The sequence below is a fragment of the Gossypium hirsutum genome, chromosome A08 (genome assembly GCF_007990345.1).
Source record: "Gossypium hirsutum isolate 1008001.06 chromosome A08, Gossypium_hirsutum_v2.1, whole genome shotgun sequence".
In the NCBI taxonomy this organism is placed as follows: Eukaryota; Viridiplantae; Streptophyta; class Magnoliopsida; order Malvales; family Malvaceae; genus Gossypium; species Gossypium hirsutum.
This window is the reverse complement of record NC_053431.1, coordinates 2,758,399-2,782,760: the sequence shown is the minus strand read 5'-3', so window position 1 is coordinate 2,782,760 and position 24,362 is coordinate 2,758,399. Positions and strand designations below refer to the sequence as shown.

Below are 24,362 nucleotides of genomic sequence, written 5' to 3'. Positions count from 1 at the left end.
AACATGTGTCCTTGTCTATTAATTTAGATTGTAGTAGTAGTAGGTAAAGCTGCATGATTGAGATTTGCACATCTCTAGTCTATCTTTGTATATAATATATACTATAAACTTACGTTATAAATGAGCTTAATGCCATCTTTTAATAATATTATCATGTGTATCTATTAAAGATAGGTTCACTTTCATACAAATTTTCTTACAAGAAAAATCTGTTTGAAAGTAACATAAAGTTGTATAAATTTATTGGGAAATTTTTATTTGGTGTAATTATATATGATGAGGTAAATTACGAGGTTCAGATTGAAGATGGTTATGACTTTGACTGTGATTAGAGTTATCTTTAGGGGCATCATCATGCATAGTGTTTTGACAGTGTTTTGACGGGGAAAGTAATTTCTAATTATGGAAGCTTAGTTAACTTTAGCCTATAAGTCCCCCTCTAACATTGCACCCATTTCCTTCACAATTTCATCGTCAAACCCATTATTACATTTGATACTACTTTCCACCCAAACAAACACAATTTACAGCTTCTTAAGTTATTTAATCACAACGAAGCAATGGTTTCTTCCATTTTCAGAACAAATTATCTTCCTTTGCAGCAATACCAAGATGGATATAATCCCATTTATCGCAAGGTGTGTCTTGTTGGCCAAGTTTTCATTAGTTTTACATTGATGAACACTCACAGTGTGTACTGATATTATTGCAGTTTCGATCCAATGGAGTTGCAGTAGCACAGCTGGAAACGGGGAATGCTAATAATGAAAGGAACACCATGGCTAAACGAGGCCAAGAAGCAACACAAATCAAAAGGTTACTTAACTTCTCAGGAGAAAAACCATCTACTCCACTTCTTGATACCATAAACCATCCCATTGATACGAAGAATCTTTCCATCCAGGTAAATAATTAATTACTATACTATTAGCTATAATTCTGTGATGTACGAAGCAGAAAACAATGTATTTACTCATTTAACACTATAGGAGCTTGGGAAATTAGCTGATGAACTACGAGAAGAGGTGGTTTATACAGTGTCAAACACTGGTGGGCATCTCAGTGCAAGCCTTGGGGTGGCTGAACTAACAGTGGCACTTCACCATGTTTTCGATACTCCTAAGGATAAGATTATTTGGGATGTTGGGCATCAGGTAATAATGTTATGTTGTCTATTGTCATATACAGTTAGCTCCATTGATGTATGATGGGTTATTCATTATTGACATACTGAATTTCGGTGTTTGCAGTCCTATCCGCATAAGATTTTAACTGGTAGAAGATCCAGAATGCATTCGATTCGACAGACATGCGGTTTAGCAGGGTTTCCGAAAAGGGAAGAGAGCATTCATGATGCCTTTGGAACTGGACATAGTTCCACTAGCATTTCTGCTGGATTAGGTACTTGTTCGAAGCTCTTCGTCATTGTTCAGAATAGTATTCGTTATTACATCTGCAACCACAGTAAATGCAAATTAACGTAAGCTGATAATGGTGGGATGCTTTATTGCCATTTTTGTAGGGATGGCAGTTGGGAGAGATTTGTTAGGGCAGAACAATCATGTAATTGCAGTAATAGGTGATGGAGCAATGACTGCTGGAATGGCTTATGAAGCACTCAACAACGCTGGTTATCTTGACACTAATCTCATCATCATCTTGAATGACAACAAGCAAGTTTCGTTGCCGACTGCCACAATCGACGGTCCAGCTCCACCAGTTGGAGCTCTTAGCAAAGCTTTAACAAAGCTGCAATCAAGCAGGGAGTTTCGTCAACTACGCGAAGCTGCAAAGGTGTCTAAATTTGGCTATGCGAACCTAAATACTTCACTATGATAACTAGGCAAACTGGGTTTATTTAAGTTGTTTTGACATATTGACAGGGTATCACAAAGCAAATAGGTGGACAGACACATGAAATCGCTGCCATATTCGATTCCCACATGAGAGGAGTTGTTGGTGGTTCAGGGGCTAGCCTATTTGAAGAGCTAGGACTATACTACATGGGACCAGTGGATGGCCATAATGTAGAAGACCTTGTTTATGTGTTAAATGAAGTTAGATCAATGCCAGCCCCAGGGCCTGTTCTCATTCATGTCATTACCGAGAAGGGAAAAGGTTATGCCCCTGCTGAGATTGCACCTGATAAAATGCATGGTAATTACAATTCGGCACTACCTAAGCGGGCTCGAAGTAAATTTCGTCCTAGTAGAGTTTAACACGGGTGTTTTACTTCTTCGTGTAGGGGTTGTGAAATTCGATCCCCAGTCCGGAAAACAAATGAAGAACAAGTTAGCAACACGATCGTATACTCAGTACTTTGCAGAGTCCTTAATAGCTGAAGCAGATGAAGATGATAAAATAGTGGGAATCCATGCCGCCATGAGTGGAGGAACTGGACTTAATTTATTCCAAAAACAATTCCCAGACCGGTGTTTCGATGTCGGTATAGCCGAACAACATGCTGTTACTTTTGCTGCTGGTCTAGCTTCTGAAGGGCTCAAACCATTTTGTGCCATTTACTCTTCATTCCTACAAAGAGGATTTGATCAGGTAATTCCAAGTTATAAGCTAACTTCAAAGTAATGATGTGATCAGAATCTGATAATAACAAAGAGTTCATTGATTGCAGGTTGCCCATGATGTTGATCTTCAAAAGCTACCAGTAAGATTTGCAATAGACAGGGCTGGCTTGGTTGGTGCAGATGGACCAACACATTGCGGCGCGTTCGACACTACTTTTTTGGCATGTTTGCCTAATATGGTGGTAATGGCACCTTCGAACGAAACTGAGCTCATGCACATGGTGGCCACGGCAGCCGCCATCGATGATCGTCCTAGCTGCTTTAGGTACCCTAGGGGCAATGGCATTGGCTCCGTTCTCCCACCAAACAACAAAGGAACACCATTACAGGTACATCAATTTTATCCTACTACATCTCTTTAGTTGAAAACAGTCATACGTTGTTAACTAGAAATTCAAAAATGTTCAGATTGGGAAGGGAAGAGTACTAAGAGAAGGAAGTGGCAGGGTGGCGATTTTAGGGTATGGAACAATCGTACAAAGTTGTATGAAAGCAGCAGAGCAACTACAAATGCTCGGCATCTCCACAACGGTGGCGGATGCTCGTTTTTGTAAGCCAATTGACGGAGATTTATTAAGACAACTATCTCGAGAACATGAGATATTGATCACGGCGGAAGAAGGATCAATCGGAGGGTTTAGCACCCACGTCTCTCATTTCTTGTGCTTGAACGGACTACTAGATGGCAAGCTTAAGGTAACACTATCATCCATTAATGTACAGTTAGTGATAACATAGGTTAATATCTAAGCTAGTAATGAAAATTGAAGATTTTGTATGATTATGGCTCTAACATCAATGTTAAATGGTGCAGTGGAGGCCAATGGTGCTACCAGATAGATACATTGACCATGGATCTCAAAGTGATCAAATTAAAGAGGCAGGGCTGAGCTCAAAGCATATCGGCGCCACGGTTTTATCACTACTAGGACAAACCAGGGGAGATATGTAAAAGAAAATGTATAATATAAGGCAATTAGAGTTCGATTCATAGGTACACTTGTATGATAGTTTAGTGTATGTGTGTGGTAGGTTTACCTGTGCGTGTAAGTGAATGTTTGAGATGATTGTATTGCATTAATATATACACGTGGCTAAAATGTTTTTGATAATTCTTATAATTGATAATTCTTATAAGTGTTCTTCACACTCTCGATCTAACAGAGATTTATCTCAAATTAAATACAAAAAATTTAGATATACGTAAGTTTATGAAATTAATAAATTTGCTTTTAAAACTTTGCGAAATTATAATATATTTATCAACAAGTGTTCGGTGCAATGGTATTGCACTCTTAGGAAGAGAATTCAGGTTTGAATCCTATAGACAACATCATTAGGAGGGGTCAGTCATGCAGGGGTAAAGCCAAAAAATTTTTTTAGGGAACGAAATTAAATTTTAATTTTTACAATATTAAAAATATAATTTTACTATTTTAATAGCCTATATCTTTATATTTTTAAAGGATTAAATCAAAATTTTATATTTTTAGGGGGCCAAAGTGTAATTTCACATTTACTAATTCAAAATTTAAAAAATTTTAAAGGGTATAAATGAAAATTTTTTTATTTTAGGGGAGACCAGGGGCTCTGCTAGTCTCCCTAGGAACGCCCCTGTAGTCACAAACCCTCAAAAAAGTAGTTTTCATAAACCTTACAACTAACATAAAAGATACCTTAATTATACGAAAAAAAAGATTTGAATTTTCAAATTTTATTTTTAAATAATTATTTATTCAATTTTTTGCTTATCAGCCTTTCTTATATTAGGTTTATAAATATTAGATAATGACATATCCCGTTTGTGAGTCAAAATAATTATGTAACAAATCTATTAAAACTTGGTACAAAAATTAAATATGAATTTAGTCGAAATGATAAGGTCGAGACAATTAAAATTATGATACCTTGGGGATAAAATCTCATAGTTGACATTTATATGTATATATATATTTAGATTTATCAAAATATAAAAAGATATAAATATCCTTAAAATAATATTTGTTATTTTATAAAATGAAGGGGTATTTGGTAATTTTCTAACTACGTTAAGCTTTAATATATGGTAGGTTAAATTTTGCTATTTGTCCCTATACTTTACAAAAGTTGTGAATTTAATCATATATTTTAATGTAGTCAGTTTTTAGTTTCTGTACTTTTCAAACTATTAAATTTATTAAGTTAAGTTCTGCTACTTTTAAATTTTGATACGACAAACATAGTATCATATGTATAATATATCATGTCAGTTTGTTATATCCACCTATTATTTAATAAAAATCTAGTTAATGTATTAACGGTTGGTGTTTTTGTCAGAATTGAAATTTCAAAATTCAAAAAAGTATAGGGACTTTGAACGGTCCAATTGGAAAATACAAACTAAATCTACAACTACATACATTGTACATGGCTAGAGATTAATTTAACTGAATCAACTTAATTACTATTGTTTGGGTCAAGACTTAAAATATGAAACTTACAAGGACTAAAAGTGATCAAATTAAAATATAAAGATTAAATCCATAAGTTTTACAAAGTTCAGGGACTTATTGCAGAATTTAACTTATATAGTATAGATACAATCTTAAGTCACATTTTAAATTATTTTCTCAAATAAAATGAAAAAAAAAGGAAGCAAAAATAATGTCATTTCCAAAATTGTCCTTGACCTTAAAGACAAAAACAACGACACGGTTGGCCGACCCATTTGCCCGCCCTGTCAGGCACTCTAAATTTCTGACAGTGACTTTTGTAGATTTTTGTGCCAAAATCTCTCTTATGGTTCCGAGGGTAAACTTGTCCAAATCAAACCAATATTATTTACCTATGAATCTATGCTGTGTTAGCTAATATATATATATCTAGATTTTTTTATTTTAATTAAATAAATATTTTTACTTCTATCATATTCAACAAAGTAAATAATTTTATAGAACATTAACATATATTTCGTACTTATTTAATTTTTCTAATATTTAATTATTAAAAATAACTTTAATTTTAAAACAAATAAATGCTTTTTTTTGTTTGAGACATCCAATATTCAATAATTACAATTAGCCCCAAATAAATAAGAAATCCAGTAATATCAAACTCTTAAATAGGGAAAAAAATTTTCCTCAATATTGTTTCTCTTGTTTTTAATAATTTTTATAAAAAGTATACTTAATTATAAATAATGTCGGGTTTTTTTAACAATCTCATTATAGGTTCTAATTATATCTTTTTTTAACATAATATTTAGAACTACCCTCAATCCATATATAGGAGGATAATGTACTTCTGTGCATTTGAATTCACGTCCTCCTATATTGGCAACATGTCAATGTTAATTGAGTTAAGACTTAATCGACTAAATAATTAAAGTAAAAATATATTAATCAATACCTTGAATTAAAAATTAATTATAAAATTTAAATAAATAATAATAATAAAATTACCAGTTTTTTTTCATATTCTTTTTAATTATTTGTTTTTATTTAATTTGTTTTTTTTTGCATTTTAAAGTTTGGATACGAAGGTATTTTTATAATTTTTAATTCTTCAAAAGAAAAATAATATTAATAATAAAAAGACAATTATAACCTTTTCCTTAACTGAAGAGGCAACAAATTAAAAGATGGTCCCAAGGAAAGATACCAGAAATTGTCATTTTCCAACTTTAAACAAAACATTAATTTATTATGGGACATTGTGGTATGGTAATGCTACCTTTTTTTAGGGATGTCTAAAATATCTAATCCTAAACCTCAATAATATTTGGTGATGGATTTAAATAATTTAATCAATTCTAGATTGAGTTTAGGATAGAGATTCGAATGTGTTAAAACGTATTATTCTCCTATTTATGGGTTGGGGAGCAGCTATAAATAGTTTCAGGCGTCAAAAAGATCAAATATGATCAGAAAATAAAATGAGATTGTTAAAAAAAAAACTAATTTGATCAATTAAATTGGTATATTCTATGAAAGTAGTTGATGTGATTACGTATAATAAATTAAAATTTTTAAAATGTTTCACAACCGTTTTTTAGAGTTAATTACATTGGGTATACTCAAACGATGATCTTCATTTTAAATTAGCTTTCAAATTTTAAAATTCTAATGACATCTTTAAACTATTGAAATTATATCAATAAGGTTCTTTCGTTAGTAAAATTGTTAATTTAATCGTTAAATTAGACGTCATACCTCATGTGAAATAATTTAAAATGAAAATTTTAAAGAAAACTGAATATTGTGAGAATGGATGATGTAAAAATTTTGGTTTTAAGATTTTCGTAGCTTTTATAGCAGTTTTATTGTTCACTCTCTCTTTTTTTCGGTTTTACTTCATTTTTAGTTTTAACTTCTAAAAGTTGTGTGACAACATTTTACTTTTCTTTAAATTTTTTATTTTAAATTATGTCATAAAATTTTTCATTCGACAATTAAATTAACGATTTTAATAATGGAAGGACTTGTTGTAACATTGATAATTTAAAGATATAATTAGAAAGCTTTAAAGTTTAGGGACCGATTTAGAATGAGAGACATAGTTTAGGGATGCCTATTGCAACTAACTCTTATGTGTACGAGGAATTTCCAATTTTATAAAGTATATTTAATTAAAACGAAGTAAATTGATGAGAGATAATTCAATCTATGATTTAATTGAAAAAGAAAATAGAACTTTTAACCTGGGTAAAAGAAATTAAGTTATACAAAGTGTTGGGCAGGGGATGGCGGTATTTCACAATGTAGCTAGTGTAGAGAGACACTAAGAATGATAATTTTAAAGGGTTAGAGGTGGTATTTGAGGTGAGTGTGGGTTGTAAAATTGATCTTGTTGCTTTCTTGCCTTGGTGTTGAGATGAAGTATTTATAGAGAAATGACAACTTGGTGTGTATCCCAACCATCAAACGTTTTACTTTATAAGAATACAGGGTAGAGTGACCAATGCCAAGTAGAAGCACCATTGGAGTTGAAGCGAAGGGATTATGTAATATGATTGGACGAAGTCTCGTTAGGCTTGAAGAGGTGATAGATTGGCAAATACCAAAAATGGATTCTTTCTTATCCCCCCTTATGTGACGTGGGCTTTGGAAAAGCAAAGGTAAGAATATGTTCTTGGTGAGTTTATAAGATCTAGCTTTGTTACGTTTTATTTTTAAGAGTAGGCGTTGATTGATTTGGCGAAAGGTGATATGATAAGAGTATAACAATTGCCCTTTAGATGAAAGACGGATTATAAGTGACTTGAGTTGAGTTAGATTTCTAGAGATGCTCTTGGAAGTTTTGGTAAGGCCCAAAGAGATTTTAAAGTGTCATGATTATTTCCCTAATCATTGTACCCTTGTATTAAATGCTTCTGAATGTGTGTTTATCTTCAATTGAGGCTTTTTAGCGTTGTTCCTCCTAGGTGCTACTTTAGTTTCTTATCTAGATACCTATAAACAAGACTCTTTTGGGATTTCAGGATCCTTATTTTTTCTTTTTTCCCCTCTCTACATCTATTCTTGTTTTGTTATTTTTGTTGAGAAATTCTTTATTCTTATCTTTCATCATTTTACTTTTGACATATTATGATGCGAAAATCCAAGATATAGACAAATAAGCAAAAAAAAAAAAGAATTTAAGTGATTAAATGAATATCAAAAAAGAAAACAAAAAAATACTTGTAAGTTTATTGGGAAGATTAAAATCACAATTTTCAAGATCTTAAAATTTTAATAGATTTAAGTACACTTTCGCATTTAGTCTTATTTTTTATTTATTATTTATGATCGGACATGACAGATTTAATTTGTTAAGTTTTATATCAAATTTTGTTTTACGGTGCTAACATTTTGGTGCTAACATTTTGTCTAAAGAAGATCTAACACAATAGTAATTACTATTGTAGTGGATGGCACCTGTTAGCATTAATGAAATGCTTCCTTCATTCGTGTGGCAACTTTCTACATTTTCATTGTTTCCTATTTTATTCATGTTATGCTTTTGTTAAGTTTTATATCAAATTTTGTTTTACGGTGCTAACATTTTGGTGCTAACATTTTGTCTAAAGAAGATCTAACACAATAGTAATTACTATTGTAGTGGATGGCACCTGTTAGCATTAATGAAATGCTTCCTTCATTCGTGTGGCAACTTTTATATTTTCTTTAATAGAAACTTTCCATTGATCACAAGAATGCACGTTCTTTATGCCTAAATAGGTTATGGTAGTCCTTTATACAATCTGCTTAGTTTTGCTTGGCAATTTTATTATAAAGTGGATATTGTAGTGCGAGATAAAAAATAAGTTAAATACATTGTATTGCATCTTATCGCCTATCCAAATCTATAAATGGAAGGATAATGCACTTCAACATACTTGAACCCACGTCTTTATGCATTGACAACAATACACATGCCAATCGAGTTAATATTCAATCGACTTGACTTTGTCATTTTAAATATTTTTTTATTTTTTACAACATTTATCACATTTATAAATACAAATATTAATTTTACTAAAATATTTGTTTAAATAAATTTACTTGATAAAAGATTATCATACTTATAAATTAGAGTTATGATTCTATTAGAAAACTTTTATTAAATGAATTTATATAACAAATAAAAATATTATATTAAAGATGCATCACTTAGGTGAATCATCAATAGTGGCATCTTAGCATTGCTATTGTCAAATTATTTTAACGACAAATTCCGATCAACTAATTAGACATTACCAAAGATGCATCACCTAGATCAATCATCAATACTGACAACTTAGTATTGCTATTGTCAGATTATTTTGATGACCAATTACAATCAACCAATTGGACACTACCCAAGATTCACAAAGGACTCTCACCACATCAGCAATGCACGAAAACCAAATCTCAAATAGCTTATCTTTTTCTCCATTATCTTGAAGTCTAATCTTGTATTCAATATTACACTACTCTATATTGACAAAGTCCTTCAACAATAATTCTCAATAGATCTAGCGACACACTTACCTCAATAGTTCCCATATATGCACCATAACACAACTAAAAAAAATTGAAAAACTAACGAAAACGACACTAAAAACAAAGTGAAAGTAAAAGAAATTGGACAAAATCTCCATAAATTAGCAAAGGGAACTATGAACACTATCACAATTTTGAGATAAAGCAAGGCAAACTTTTATTTATACACATGCTTTCAGTTGGTGATGTCCAATAAATTTCTATTGCCACAAGAATCACCTTAAAAAGAAAGTTGGAAAAAAAATTAAAAATAAAAGTTGAAAAAAAAATCAAAGTAGGAAAAAATTTGAGGTTGAAAAAGAAAAAGGCAAACAAAATTTTGGAAGATAATTGAGATGTGCTTAAACCGAAGAAAGTTATAATGCGATGCCCCCCCCCCCAAAAAAAAGTTATAATAAAGTATCTAATTGTAATTGTTAAAAGCATAAATTTGAACATGCAATCTAAAAAAATTATTTTACTTTATCAAATATCGAAGTTATTCTATAATTAGGTACTCGAATTTGATTTTTGTTTTCTCTAATATGGTATCCGTGTTATTTTCTTGGTCCAATTTGACAAAAATTATATATTTTGGTACTCAAAAATAACAATGTTAACTATTTAGTGTTTAATTCTAGTTTTAGGGTTGATTTGATGAAAATTAATTGCTAATACAATATGTGATTTTAATTCATGTTTTCAAATCTGAATTAAACACTAAAAAATTAATGTCGTTATCTTTAGGTACCAAAATATATAACTTTTGTCAAATACAAGTACCAGATTGAACATGAAAATAACACGGGTACCATATTAGAAAAAATATCAAACTTAGATACTGAATTATGTATTCAATATTTTATTAGTGATTCAATTAATAATATTTTTATATAAATTAGTTTACCAAATAATTTGAGACTTGTATTAGTTTTATAATCTTTTAAATTCTTGGCTCCAAATCATCTCATGAAAATCAATATTATTAAAACCAAATTGAATTGATCGATTAAATTGAAAACCAATAGTATATCAATTTCGAATAGATTTGTTCATAGATTGGATTACCTATCTAGGCCCGAAGGTTCGCCCGAAATTTGAGACGGTTTGGGCAAAAATATTATACTCAAAAAATAGGTTTGGACAAAAAAATTAGGCCTGTTTAAAATATGGGTTGGGCTCGAGCTTAAACATTCAAGGCTCGAGCCTGGCCTAACCCATTTTAAGTTTATATTACTTTATATTATATTTATATATTATGTAATTTAGAACACATTACAAAAATAAATATATACTAAATATATAATACTACTCTAATGTAAACATTAAAATAATATTAAGATCACTATATAAAAAATTTTCAATAAATAAAAAAATATAAAATTATTAAATATTAAAATAATATAATATAAATATTAAAAAAAAAATAATATGGGCGAGCCTAAAAATGAGTTTGGGTTAGTCTTTTGTGAATATAGGAGAGTTTAGGCAAATTTTTAAGTCTAGATTTCGAGTAGAGTCGAGGTTGGACAAATATGAAGTATGTTAATATCATGCTTAGATCCGACTTGAATTCGGTTTGACCCAGCCAATGAACACCTAGTTTTATTTTTAAAAATTTAATTGAAATCGATGAGAACAAAAATGGGTGGTCCGGTTGAGAAAGGATGAAAACTGGCGGTCGTTATCATCTTTCCGGTTGGGCCCATGTCGGCACAGACAAACGACAGCAACTTGACCCAAAATTATTAAAATCCCCCAAATATTTTCGTCCTAACTTTATTTCATGGCCTATATAATTCCACGTGTCCCTCATTCAGTAGAATAGATACCCAAAAATCCCATCTCCAAACCCAAAATCAAAAACAAACACTTCAAACCCTCCACGTTTGATCCAAGCATAATATTTTTTATTTCCATTGCTTTGATTTGATTCGCGATTATGGGAATCGAAATAAGCGGCGGCACGATCATTCCAGGAGGTTGGGGCGCCGCCGCCATGGCTGTCGCGGCTAAGACATGCGACGGATGTAAATCATCGGCGGCAGCTATCTTTTGTCGTACTGATTGGGTCTTTTTATGCTTGAATTGTGATTCCAATTTCCATTCCGGTCACGGGAGGGTGTCTATGTGTGAAGTTTGCGAACAAGCTCCGGCGGCTGTCACTTGTAAAGCCGACGCGGCGGCTCTTTGTGTCACTTGCGACGCCGATATCCATTCAGCGAACCCACTGGCTCGCCGTCACGAACGTGTACCCATCGAACCTTTCTACGACTCCGCTGATTCCATAGTCAAATCTTCCCCTTTTAGCTTCCTTGTGCCGACGACAGATCATAATGGTACTAATTGTAAACAAGAAATTGAAGCTAACAAAGGGGATTCGTTTTTCACAGAAATGGATTCGTTTATCGATTTCGGGTACCCGAATTCATCTCAACATCTTCATGATGCCGCCATGGATAGCGTTGTTCCAGTTCAAACTCCAAAACCAATCATTCCACTGATCAACGATGGAAATTGTTTCGATACTTTCAGCTATCAAACTCAATCATCTCTCAGTCATAGCGTAAGTACTTTAAAATTGAAATCCATTTTCTTCAATTACTGCAAAATTTTCATAAATTAAACGGAAATTAAAAAATAAAAAATTTCAGGTTTCATCATCGTCGCTTGAAGTAGGAACAGTTCCAGATGGGAATTACCACGCAACACAAGTGGGTGGTTCAATCGATCGAGAAGCTAGGGTTTTAAGGTACAAAGAGAAGAGAAAGAACAGGAAATTCGAGAAGACAATACGATACGCTTCAAGAAAGGCTTACGCTGAATCAAGACCAAGAATCAAAGGTCGATTCGCTAAAAGAACAGAAACCCACAACGATGATGTCGATCACATGTTCAATAACTCGTCTTCTTTTGCTGTTGGTCCTGCTGGTTTCATGGCGGAAACAGACTATGGTGTCGTTCCATCGTTTTGAATGTTGATGTTTTATGTTTGGTTTAATTCTGTAATGTATTAAATTATTTAATCCAATTTCCAGCAAAGTAGAAATAACCTTATGGCCATTGAAAATCAAGGAAGATAGATGCTTAGTTCTTTGATTAATCATTAAAGTTTCTGATGTAAACAAAAAAAACAAAAAAAAACAGTGTATCGGTGGAGTTCTTCGTTTGTTTGCCATGGTTGATTTGCAGGATTCCTGCAAGGGAGATATATTAGTTATCATAAAAATGTTTATTTCAATCTCTAAATAAAACCAGATATATGGTAAGTAAATGCTTCAATTTAGTTCAATAATTTATCTCAATTTGATTTCGAAAATTTCAATAAATCCTTAGAAATATTGGTAAATCCTTAGAAATATTGGTAAATCGTTATTTCAGAAGTGTAGATCAAACTAGAAATTTTGTTTAGAGACCGGGTCAAAAGGTAAACTTTTTATTAAATTTTTTAAAATTAAATTATTAATATTTCAAAAGAATTAAAATTATAAATTTCCGTTAAATCAAAGGTTATAAAACACTAAATTAAATATTATATATTTGGAAAGGGACTATAAAATAATTTTCTCATCGTGACCAAGGCTCTTGCCTGCCTCTTTTGACTATGCCCTTAATTTTGAAAAGATAATTTAATTGTTCGTAAACATGTTAATTTAACAATTTTACGATAAAATTTAATAATATTTTTTGATTGGAGTGAAATTTACAAGTAAATCTTTTAATTTTTTTAGAGTTAAGCACGTAAAATTTCTGTAATTAAGTTCGTAAACTTTAAAATATTTAAATTCAATCTTCAAAATAAATTATCATTTAATCATGATTGAGTAAAGAGAGTATTTTTTTTTATAGCTGGTTTAATTTACTTGATCAACCTCGATTTTGGCTAAAATGATTTAAGTTGTTGACTTAGTTGTATAATCAATTTTTGCAATTTCATTTGTCGATTAGTGATTATTGAATCTCATTATAGGACTTACTATTGATACTTTAAAACTATTTTAAATATAATTAATTTTAAATTTTATTAAAAAAAATATATGATATAATTTATATTAAATTAACCAAGTCCAATTATACAAACCCAAACCCAATAAAATTGAAAAAATATAACCCAATTGTTTTGGGGTTAATATGTTAATTTTGTTGATATTTGTCATTATAATTTTAAATTAAAGGTAAATTTACCACTATGCTTCAACTCTATATTGAATTTCACCACTTCAATTTTATTTAATTGAATTTTGACATTAAAGTTTGCTTTTTTTAATTAAATTTTACTATTCAAATATAATTTAAATTAATTTAAGTTAAATTTAATAAAAAGTTAAAATATTTTATTTAATAATTAATTAACATAATATCAAATATTAATAAAAACTGTACTTATAAAAAATAAAATGAAGTAATATTTTATATTTTTAAAAAATCAAGTCTTCCTTCCATTAAATAAAAATTTGAAGTTAATTTGTAATTTTTAATAATTTTATAAATTAACTTAATGTTTACTATTAAAATAAAATATTTGAAATAATTTTTTCCATTATATTTTGTTTTCAAATATTCTTTTTTTTTGAAAATTTCAGAATGGGCTTTGTACTAAAGAATTTTGTTTTCAAATAATTAAAATCCATATCTAATGAGAAATTTTTATTTAAAAAAATTTGATGGAAAATTTAATTGAAATTTAAAGTTTAATGGCTAATTCCAAACTAAACCCAAATAAACTTTACGATGATAATTTACACTATAAACTTAAAAAAAAAGACTAAACCCAAATAAAAAGAAATTAATTTTATCTAATAAAACATAATCCAATAAAAATTAAAAAAATTAAAAAAAGTAATTACACCTAATTTTACAAAGTATTAGTGAATTTATGTTTTGGTCACTCAATCTCAAAAATTTATAAAAATATTGTTGAATTATTCAAATATTTTTATTTAAATTACTGCATTATTCATAATATTTTATTTTAAATTTTCTTAAAAAACTTAGCTAGTTTAATGATAGATATAATAAATTAGTACCTATCAATAACGAAAATAATATAACTTAAACCCGAGTTAAGCGGACAATCACTGTTAAAAATAATTTTTTTTTTTAAATTTTAGTTCAAAACATTAATAATTATTTGACTAAGAAGTTTCCTTTTTCATTTTTTAACTCGTGAAACAGTAAAAAGTGGTTTTTCCTCCCACTCTCCGCAAAAATGTTTCGATCCGTAGCTCGATCGGCCGCCGGAAAGCACCTCATACGCCGATGATGAATCCGTTCCCGCCCGGAAATTCGCCGTCTTAGGCGCTGCCGGAGGGATCGGTCAGCCCTTAGCTCTCCTCATGAAGCTTAACCCCCTTGTTTCTCAACTTGCTCTCTCTGATATCGCAAACACCCCTGGCGTTGCCGCCGATGTCAGCCACGTCAATTCCCGAGCTGAGGTCCAAAACAAAAACTCATTTCTTATATGAAAATGTGATTTTTTAGATTGAATTTCAAAATTTGAAATCACTGTTTTAAGTTTGTTCCGAGATAGTTTTTCTTCATTACTTTTTTTTTTAATCTGATTCTTATGATGTAATTGTTTTGGTACAGAAAATAATTGTTGATAAATGCGATCATTTTTGTAATTTTTTTCAAGAAAAGTTTTGAAATGATCTAATATTTCGGAGATGGCGGTTTATATTCAGTGATTTAATTTTTTTTTCTATTGAAATTTGGCTTTGCTATTATGCTTTTATACATGTTATATGTAATGCATTAATCACCTGATTGAAATTGAGTGATTTTCTATTTTGAAAAGTAACTTTTCTTTATTTTTTGCATAATGTGTATTTGTATGTCTTTTGGTTTGGCTCGGTTACTAGATTTTGCTTTTTTTCTTAATAGGATTTAAGGAGTTAGAGTTTCAATTTCACAGTTCTGGATTGAATTCCCTGTTTATCAGAAATTTGACTGCAATGTGATTATATGTTTGTTTTAATCTCTTCAGAAATTTATTTGACTGTGCTAAGAATTTCAGCTTGGTATGGCTTAGTTTCATTTAATTAGTCTATACATATATTCAAATGTTTTATATATATATATGGAGTACTGATTACTTTTTACTCCTTTCTCAAATTGGTAATGGCTTCCATCTTTTTACTAATTTGTCTTTAATCTCAGCTCATTCACCAATTAATTTGATTTAATTTATCTGCTCTGTTTTCCTGCTGGTCACTCTTTCTTCTGGATTTTCATTTGCATTCATACTGTGATTCCTATTTATATTTTTCTTGGCTTTACTTCAGGTTGCCGGATATGTTGGTGAAGAGCAATTGGAGAAAGCTTTGGAGGGATGTGATCTGGTCATCATTCCTGCCGGGGTGCCAAGAAAGCCTGGTATGAGTCGTGATGATCTTTTCAACATCAATGCAGGAATTGTCAAGGGTCTATGTTCTGCTATTGCTAAGTATTGCCCCACTGTGAGTGTCTATCCTTTTTCTGTTAATCAGAGAAAGAAAAAAACATTTTATTATGGATCCTTGATGCTTCTAAGTGTTTAATAAGTTTTGCTCTATTTCTTTTATACAACTATTAAAATTTACCTTACCAAAATGTGATCACTTTGGAAGTGATGGGAGAAGTTTAATAAGTTAAACTGGTTATCATACAATTCCAACAATCGAAAGATGTTGTTTAACTTCAAAGAATTGTTTTTATTCTGATGTGACCTTTTTCTAAGTATAATGTTTTCTTTTCGCCAAGTTTTTCTTTGATGAACTGAATTTATGGCACAGGCACTTGTCAATATGATTAGCAACCCAGTCAATTCAACCGTTCCAATTGCAGCTGAGGTTTTCAAGAAGGCAGGGACATATGATGAAAAAAGCTGTTTGGCGTAACTACCCTTGATGTAGTTAGGGCTAAGAATTTCTACACTGAGAAGGCAAAAACAAACGTTGGAGGTTTGTTCAATTCTATGCTTATCGAAGGCCTCTTATAACAACCTCATTGCCTGGAATATACTGCTATAAAGGGGGAGAACAAAGGAAATAACTAGTTCACCTCTCTTCCATCACACTTTTTTTTAGAACTGTTGTTTCTGATGAATAAGCGAAATTCTTAGTTGAGGTGGCCCAGAGATCAAGTGTTTTAAGTAGATTTCTTTTCTCCTTTATGAAAATCCTTTTTGTCCAAAGTGCATCATAGCATAAGAAACTTTGGATTATAGGAGGAACTTTCTGTTAAGTTTTTTCATTTGCGTGCAGATGTCAATGTCCCAGTTGTTGGTGGTCATGCTGGAATAACCATTCTCCCACTATTTTCTCAAGTACTTCCTTCTTCTCATTACCCTTCTTATCATTGATTTTGTTTAACATCAAAATGTATCTAGTGCATAACACTATTGTTCTCCTTCCATTTTTTACTTATCGTAGTCTTCTAATTTCTAGTTGCATTTTATTATTATTACTTTTTAGGCCACACCAAAAGCCAACTTGTCTGAGGGGGATATCAAGGTTCTCACAAAACGAATGCAAGATGGAGACACTGAAGTTGTGGAAGCTAAGGCTGGAAAGGGTTCAGCAACATTGTCAATGGCGTAGGTATTAGGTTTTCCTTTCAATTGTATGGTCATAAAATGGAAGAACTAAGATTTTAGTCACTTCATTTTAGCTCGACTAGGTAGTCTTGTTTTCTTTATGCAGATATGCTGGAGCCATTTTTGCTGATGCTTGCCTTAAGGGACTGAATGGTGTTCCTCATGTCGTCGAATGTTCATTCGTGCAGTCAACGGTCACTGAACTTCCTTTCTTTGCATCTAAGGTAAACTTTCCAAAGGCATAACCTTTTTAAGTTCTTCTTCATCCCGGAATTGAGCAATGGTACTTGCATTCCTCTTCGTCTGGGAATTGAGCAATGGTCATTTTTTGTCACATCACTCCGAAATCTCATTTATATATGATTGTTGCAGGTAAGGCTCAGAAAGAACGGCGTGGACGAAGTTTTGGGATTAAGTTCTCTCTCAGAGTATGAGAAGAACGGACTGGAAAGCCTTAAACCGGAACTCAAAGCATCGATCCACAAGGGAATCAACTTTGCCGACCAGAGTTAGTTTAAAAATTATTTACAAATTTCTTCCCAAATTTTTGCAAGACTGCATTGGCGTTGTTGCTCTTCTTCATAAGAGTGCTTTGGCAATCGGAGTTGTGTGATCGTTTTTTAATCATTAGATTTAGTTCAGTCAATTAAACCGATTTATTTAATTAAAATAATTTTGTAATATGTAACTAAAAATAAAGATTTATTTAATAGATGCTCTTCATAACTCGCGTGACTATGTTTCTGAATTTGGTTTGATCCTGCATGATTGTTTGCTGTTGAAATCTTTCTTTGGATCCTTATTCTTTCATTGGATTCGTCAAAGGTGGCTCATGCTCATGCTCATGCTCATGCTCATGCTTGGGTAGTTTTTAATATAAAAAACTATCGTTGTTATATAAATTAACTCCTTCAATTATTAAAACCGATAATTCAACTATTAGATAACATGTCAAATCTTATATTACATAATCTACATAACTTTTACAAGTAAAAAACTAAAAATAAGTAAAATCGAAAAAGAGAGAATCTGAGCGATAAAATTTTTGTAAAAACTCTGAAAACTTTCAAAACCAAGATTTTTACAATATTCATTTTAAATTATGTCACATAAGATTTAACATTTTATTTAACGGTTAAGTTAATAATTTTAGCAATGGAATAACCTTACTGACATGATGGGAATAGTTTGATGGTGTAATTAGAATGTTTTAAAGTTTAGAGACTAATTTAGAATGAAGATTATAATTTAGGGATGTATGGTGAAATTAACTATTCTAATTTTAATTAAAAAATTAATATTTAAAATAATAATAATAATAAAATATTATTATCATCTTAATTTAGTCATATAATCAACCTTCTTTTTCTACGTGTCATGTCTGAATAAAATTTCTAATTTTTTTTTGGTAAATTATAAGAGGAAGACAAAGTTTTAACATCAAAGCAACCGAGTGTAACTTATCCTAAATCACACCTAAAACAATAAACATCTTAACCATTAGAATATACAGGAGTTCAGCTTTTGATTTTTTATTACACTCATAAATCCAATAGTCGGTTGATACCTTTAAAAGTTTTCAGTTTAACTAATTTTGGATTCGAATCCTTTGTTTTGGGATTCCAATTTCGGTATCTAATTCTTCCAATAGAATACACTGTGTGTAAAAGGAATCCATTTACATACTAAGATTCACATAATATGCGTATTAAATTACACGTGTAACAATTACATATTTAAAATATATGTGTTTATAAATAATATAAATTTAATAATAAAATATATGATTTGAAATTAATTAATAATATATGAAATATGTATGATATATTTCTAAAACGAAATTTAAACACATGAATACATCAGATTAAGAAGACTAAATGAATACATCAATCTTGAGCTAGTGTCGAGTTAATTACTGACATAAACTCAATTAACTGTTAATTAATATATATAATTGATTGAGATAATAACGTGTGCATAATAAAATTAAAATGTATAAAAAGATTAAAATAAATATTTAGTTGAGTGGTAAATCAAAGGTTTTATTAATATAATTGATGTTGGTTCAAATCTCGTAATATATATATTTTAAGTAAAATATTATAGTGCCTTGAAATAATATAACTTATTTTAAATACAAAATGATATTTTTTGTAATTTTTCTAATCGAGTTAGTACTCGATTGCCTCATGACACCAACTTAGTTATGAGTTTAAATAATAGTATAGATTAACTTACTATTTCAGAATCGAACCTACCAATTAGACTTGGGTCTAGAATCATTAGGATATCGGTCCAGAATAATGAATTGGACCTATTGACTCATGAACTAGTATGAACTGAATAAATCAATTATCTCTATTTTCATATTTTTTAATATTTTATGATTTTTTAAAAAAACATTATTCAATTAAACCAAACAACTGAATCAGCCATTTTTAATTTCCAATTTTGTGTAATGTGTGATGTTTTTATGTTGTAATTATATTAAGGGGGAAAATGAATTTTTTTCTTCCAAGGAGGTTAGAATTAAATTTAAAGTTTTTGGAGGACTAAACTATACTTTCACCATTGTATTACGTTATAATTTCATAATTATTGAAAGGGTTTAAGTACAATTTTATCACTTTTGAGTCAAAACCCTTACTTCCCCTTGAATTTTCTAGAGGTCAGAATTAAATTAAAAGATTTTGAAAGGTCAAAAGCCAAATTAACCATTGTATTGCATTGCAATTTCATGATTTAAAAAAACAGTACAATTTATCATTTTTGTGAGCCAAGCCATTCAAGTGGTAATGCAATATTTCGAAAATGTGATTATTATGTTTGGATTTCAAACATGCGGTTAATCTTATATAATGTCAACATTTCGAAATATAGAGGATAATCTCAATACCATCTCTTCTTTAAATAATCTTACATTCTAGCCAGATTTTATCTTTTACTTTTATTATTTCAATCAATTTTGTCCCTTTTTATGTAAATAAAATATAAGTCTAATTAGAATAATAATTTTTAATGGGGTTCTACTTTTATACATTGTTTTACCAATCTATTTATTACTAATTATTATATTACTTAAAATGATTATTTTGTGTTTCTAAGCTATTTTAAGAGTGAACTAGTTGGTGATGTAATTAATTTTTATAAATTATTATAATTATGATTTATAACTTTATTTCAACATTATATATTTACTTATTAATATATAAATTGTAATAAAAATAAAAATATTATAATTTAATGGAATGAGATTAAAAAAATATTAAAGAAACTAAAGTTGTTTTAAAATTTCTATAACAAAGATAATTTAGGAAAAATATTTATATACTTCTAAATAACCTTACATCCCATCAAATAAATCTTATATTTCAGTCAAATAAATCGAATATGACAACGTAACATACCCAAAAAAACTAGCAGCAGCAACAACAATAGGAACCTCATGGCAACAATAGGATCTTCATAAGATAAGCTCATGATAGCCATGAAAACACCATTTCACAAAAACTGAACCCAATCAAGCTTATAGCAGCAAAGGCCACTTCCAACCCGTATCTTGATTCGCACCAACCCCAACAAAATTAGTAGAACACATAGCAGCAAAAGTCGAACATAGAACCAATCCCACACCACAACGACAATCAGCCACCATACATCAATGATAGCTTAAAATGATACGATAATTAAAATGCAGATTAAAGTGGTTGAGGTTTGTTGATTCTAGTTTTTGCTAATTTGTTTGCCTCCATGTTTGCCAGTCGAGAGATCTAGGAGATGTACCATACATCAAGAGGAATCAAATTTGAGAAAGAACTAATGATTTCCAGCATCAAGGCTGGGGCTGTATTAGGCAATTGCACCGACTTAACAACATTTGAGCTGCGATTGAAACACGATAAAGCCTTAAATATTTTACTATTCAACTTACACTATTGGTAGAGGTGGTACCAATGGAGGCTAGCAGAGGCACCCGCCTCTTAAAATGGAAAATCTTACTTGTCGAAACCATTTTTTAAAGGGGCGTTTGAAAAATGGGGATCGACTTTTGAAAAATGAAAACGGGAGTCGCCACCAACCTTTTTAGGTGTGATTGGATCACCTTATAAAACGTTTTGGTCTACGAAAATTAAGAAAACAGGTTCGGGAGTCGGTTACATACGAGGAAGGATTAGCACCCTCGCAACGCCCAAAATTGGTACCAAATTGAATAGTTTTCTGTCTTAATGTCAAAAATTTGAAAATATTTAAAAATAGGATCCTTTTTTTAAAACCAGAATTATTTAAGTTGAAAAATGGAGATTCCTTAGCTCCGAAAGAATACAAACATCACATCCAGCATGATAGGACACGATATTCTTAAACTCTCGTAACTGAAATCATCTCGTGATTTACAAAATGTATTTAGAAGGATACTTTAGGCATTTAGACAAACGGGAAATCGCAACCCAGCATGTTAGGGCACTATTTCCCAAATTCCTAAATACGAAAAACATTGCCTCATTTTAGAAAAACTTTTGGATAAAATATGACAATTAAATAAAATATATTTTTTTAAAATAATGATTTGAATAAAATTTTAAAAAAATAATTTACTAAGAGTAATACTAAAAAAATTATTAAAAAATGAAAGAATTTGATATGGTACTAAAATTATTTAAAAAAATTAAAATATATAAAAAAAATCAGGGAAACATGGATTAAATCAAAATAAAAAGGGTTGAAAAACAAAGATGAATAAAGAATAAAATAAGAACAAACCGTAGAAAATAAGAACGTAAGAGGGAGAGAAATTTGAGTGAAAGCTCTCAAAAATTTTTATTGTTTCCCAAAACTCCTGTGTGTTTACAATGAAGGGAGAGGCCTTTATTTATAGTTGAACCTCCTCAAATCCAACGGTACAGATCAATTACATCACTGTAAATAGGCCAATTTGCCCGGCCCCTTGAAACCCAAAAATAAATAAATAAAATAAAATAAAGTCCATTTAGTTAGTGACCTATTACAAGCCCAAACAGCCCACTAAAATTAATACCCTAGCCCATTTACAAAACAGTCCAAAGCTTCAAGGCCCGATAGGCCCAAAAACACTAAAATTAGACAGAGCCCTAGCTGTCTGCTTGCGCCTCCGTCCACGCCAACCCTGGCCTCCGTACCGTCCAGCACATCCTCCGTACGCCAACACTATCCCGTACCCGAGCTCCACGCACCTGTGCCTGCGAAGAAATGGACAAAATGACAACAGACACAACAGCAAATAGAAAGAAAGAAAAAACATTGTATTTTTTATTAGCATTTGGCTATAAAGCCTACTGATTCTGATTGTAAAGGGGTTCCCTTTTTGAAAACATAGAGAAAACATATGCAATAGCAAAGAAAAAAGGCAATAGACGAAAAGAAGGTGATTTTCCCTTCTCTCTTTTTAACTCTCTGCTTTTCCTTTCTTTTTTTGATCTACTCGAGTCCTCTGTTACTTCATCATCAACAAGAAAAAGAAAAGTGACGAAGCTTACCTGCGTTCCGAAGCCTTCGAGTTTCCGCTTGTTTCGCCACCATCGAAACACAGTGGCGATTTGGGGCTGGTAAACGAGACCCATGAATCTCCTTGGTTCAATAAAACCTCGATCGACCGTTCTAGGGAGTCGAAGTGAGAGGCAGATGAACAATCGCGAGTAACCATCGGTCGGCCTAATATTGAAGGGAGAAGTTTAGACCTTCTTTTTTATTTTCCTCATGTAAGCGGCTAATGAAAAAAGGGTTAGGGTTTGGAGCATTGAAAGTCTGATGAAATGGGGGGTTTTATACGCGCGTGAGAACGACGTCGTTTAAGGATTTGTCCACACAGCCTCAAAACGGCGCCGTATAAGCCCATTTGACCCGACCCGATGCCCGGCCCCTGGGATCCGCGCGTCTTTGCGGTGAGGGAATATTTTCAACATAAGTCCCTCCTCTTTTGAGCTGTATTTCAATCAACTACTTTTGTATTTCTTTTGTTTTTTTTAAATTCGCCCTATCATTTGTGTTCACTTGCAATCGAATCTGCGCTTAAACGCAGTGCTGTAGGGCCTGGATTATTTCCAGTTTGAGCCCCTATGCATTTACGCGCTTGGCATACTGGTCCCTATTATCATTTTTGTTTATTTTCGAATTATCCCCTCTATTTTAGTTCATTTTTAATTAAGTCTTAATTGTTTTATAATCCATTTTATTTCTAATCAGTTATTTGCATTCTTTAAATGTCTTTGGTAATTGTTACCCCTTTTCATTGTGATTTTCTTTTTTTTCTTTGCGTAATGTTAATATTACATTTAATATACTTCAAATGTTCATTTCTTTCATGCCATTATGTACGTATATTTTACCTTATATTTGAGTTAATTTTACTTCATATATATATACATTGTTTGCCTTATGCTATTTTACTCATATGTTTCTTAAACTTATTATTGTATTTTATTATACGATCCTATATAACACATCTCCTAAATTATCTTTATGTACGTATATGTTTATAGACATTTATATCTGATATATACATTAATAAATCTAAACATGTTATTATTTTAGTGAAGATTTGTACATATTTACTCTTAGATTTACATATATATACATACGTATTAATACTCATTGTAATAGATTTTCTTTTATGTTAAAATACCTTTTCCTTATGATTTACCAAACCTTATCTTCATACATATGAAATAATTTTAAAAACTCTTTCAATTAAAATTATTATTATTATTTTTTTATGTTTCTTTATATTACATCGCTTTGGTTCTTTATGTATCCTATCATTCAAATGTTTTAATGTAGGGGTGTGTATAATTTTTGGGCTATTTAAAAAATTCGTATATCTTATTATTAATTCCATGTCTTTTTTTTTACAATAAACTTACATGCACATATGTTTTATTAATTTATTTTGTGTGTTATGTCTTGATTATGTGTCTTCACTATTATTTTCTATGTTATATGTATTATTTGGACAACCATGTACTTTGTCAACTTTTAAACGCATTTGTGATTAAAATGTTTTTACATGCAACTTGATTCGAATTTTCATTCCTTAACATCCATTTCAAATATACATATATATATTATATATATTATATATATATATCTAGCCTTAGTTCTTGTATATGCGCAAACTTGTCAACCCACGTTTTAAGTACCATTTTATTCGTCGTTACTTTAGAATGGTTTTATGCCATATTGCTTCTT

The 24,362-nt window shown here is 30.7% G+C and overlaps 3 protein-coding genes and 1 pseudogene across 3 annotated transcripts; 3 read left to right on the top strand and 1 right to left on the bottom strand.

Annotated features, from left to right (window-relative positions):
- Positions 1–412: 412 nt before the first annotated feature.
- LOC107926261 (probable 1-deoxy-D-xylulose-5-phosphate synthase 2, chloroplastic) lies at positions 413–3,727 on the top strand. The gene is made up of 10 exons (XM_041075609.1): positions 413–638; positions 713–904; positions 990–1,154; positions 1,251–1,401; positions 1,523–1,794; positions 1,884–2,157; positions 2,246–2,553; positions 2,633–2,914; positions 2,994–3,281; positions 3,400–3,727. The coding sequence occupies exons 1-10, from the start codon at positions 561–563 to the stop codon at positions 3,535–3,537; spliced, it is 2,148 nt and encodes a 715-aa protein (XP_040931543.1). The 5' UTR covers positions 413–560; the 3' UTR covers positions 3,538–3,727.
- A 7,436-nt stretch (positions 3,728–11,163) lies between these two features.
- LOC107926325 (zinc finger protein CONSTANS-LIKE 5) lies at positions 11,164–12,806 on the top strand. Its single transcript, XM_016857159.2, has 2 exons — positions 11,164–12,131; positions 12,220–12,806. The coding sequence occupies exons 1-2, from the start codon at positions 11,508–11,510 to the stop codon at positions 12,538–12,540; spliced, it is 945 nt and encodes a 314-aa protein (XP_016712648.2). The 5' UTR covers positions 11,164–11,507; the 3' UTR covers positions 12,541–12,806.
- A 1,953-nt stretch (positions 12,807–14,759) lies between these two features.
- On the top strand, positions 14,760–17,867 carry LOC107926139 (malate dehydrogenase, mitochondrial-like; annotated as a pseudogene).
- Positions 17,868–22,017: 4,150 nt separating this feature from the next.
- On the bottom strand, positions 22,018–23,161 carry LOC107926128 (uncharacterized). The gene is made up of 2 exons (XM_016856929.2): positions 22,655–23,161; positions 22,018–22,357 (listed from the first exon to the last, which is right to left on the bottom strand). The coding sequence occupies exons 1-2, from the start codon at positions 22,819–22,821 to the stop codon at positions 22,207–22,209; spliced, it is 318 nt and encodes a 105-aa protein (XP_016712418.1). The 5' UTR covers positions 22,822–23,161; the 3' UTR covers positions 22,018–22,206.
- Positions 23,162–24,362: the final 1,201 nt, after the last annotated feature.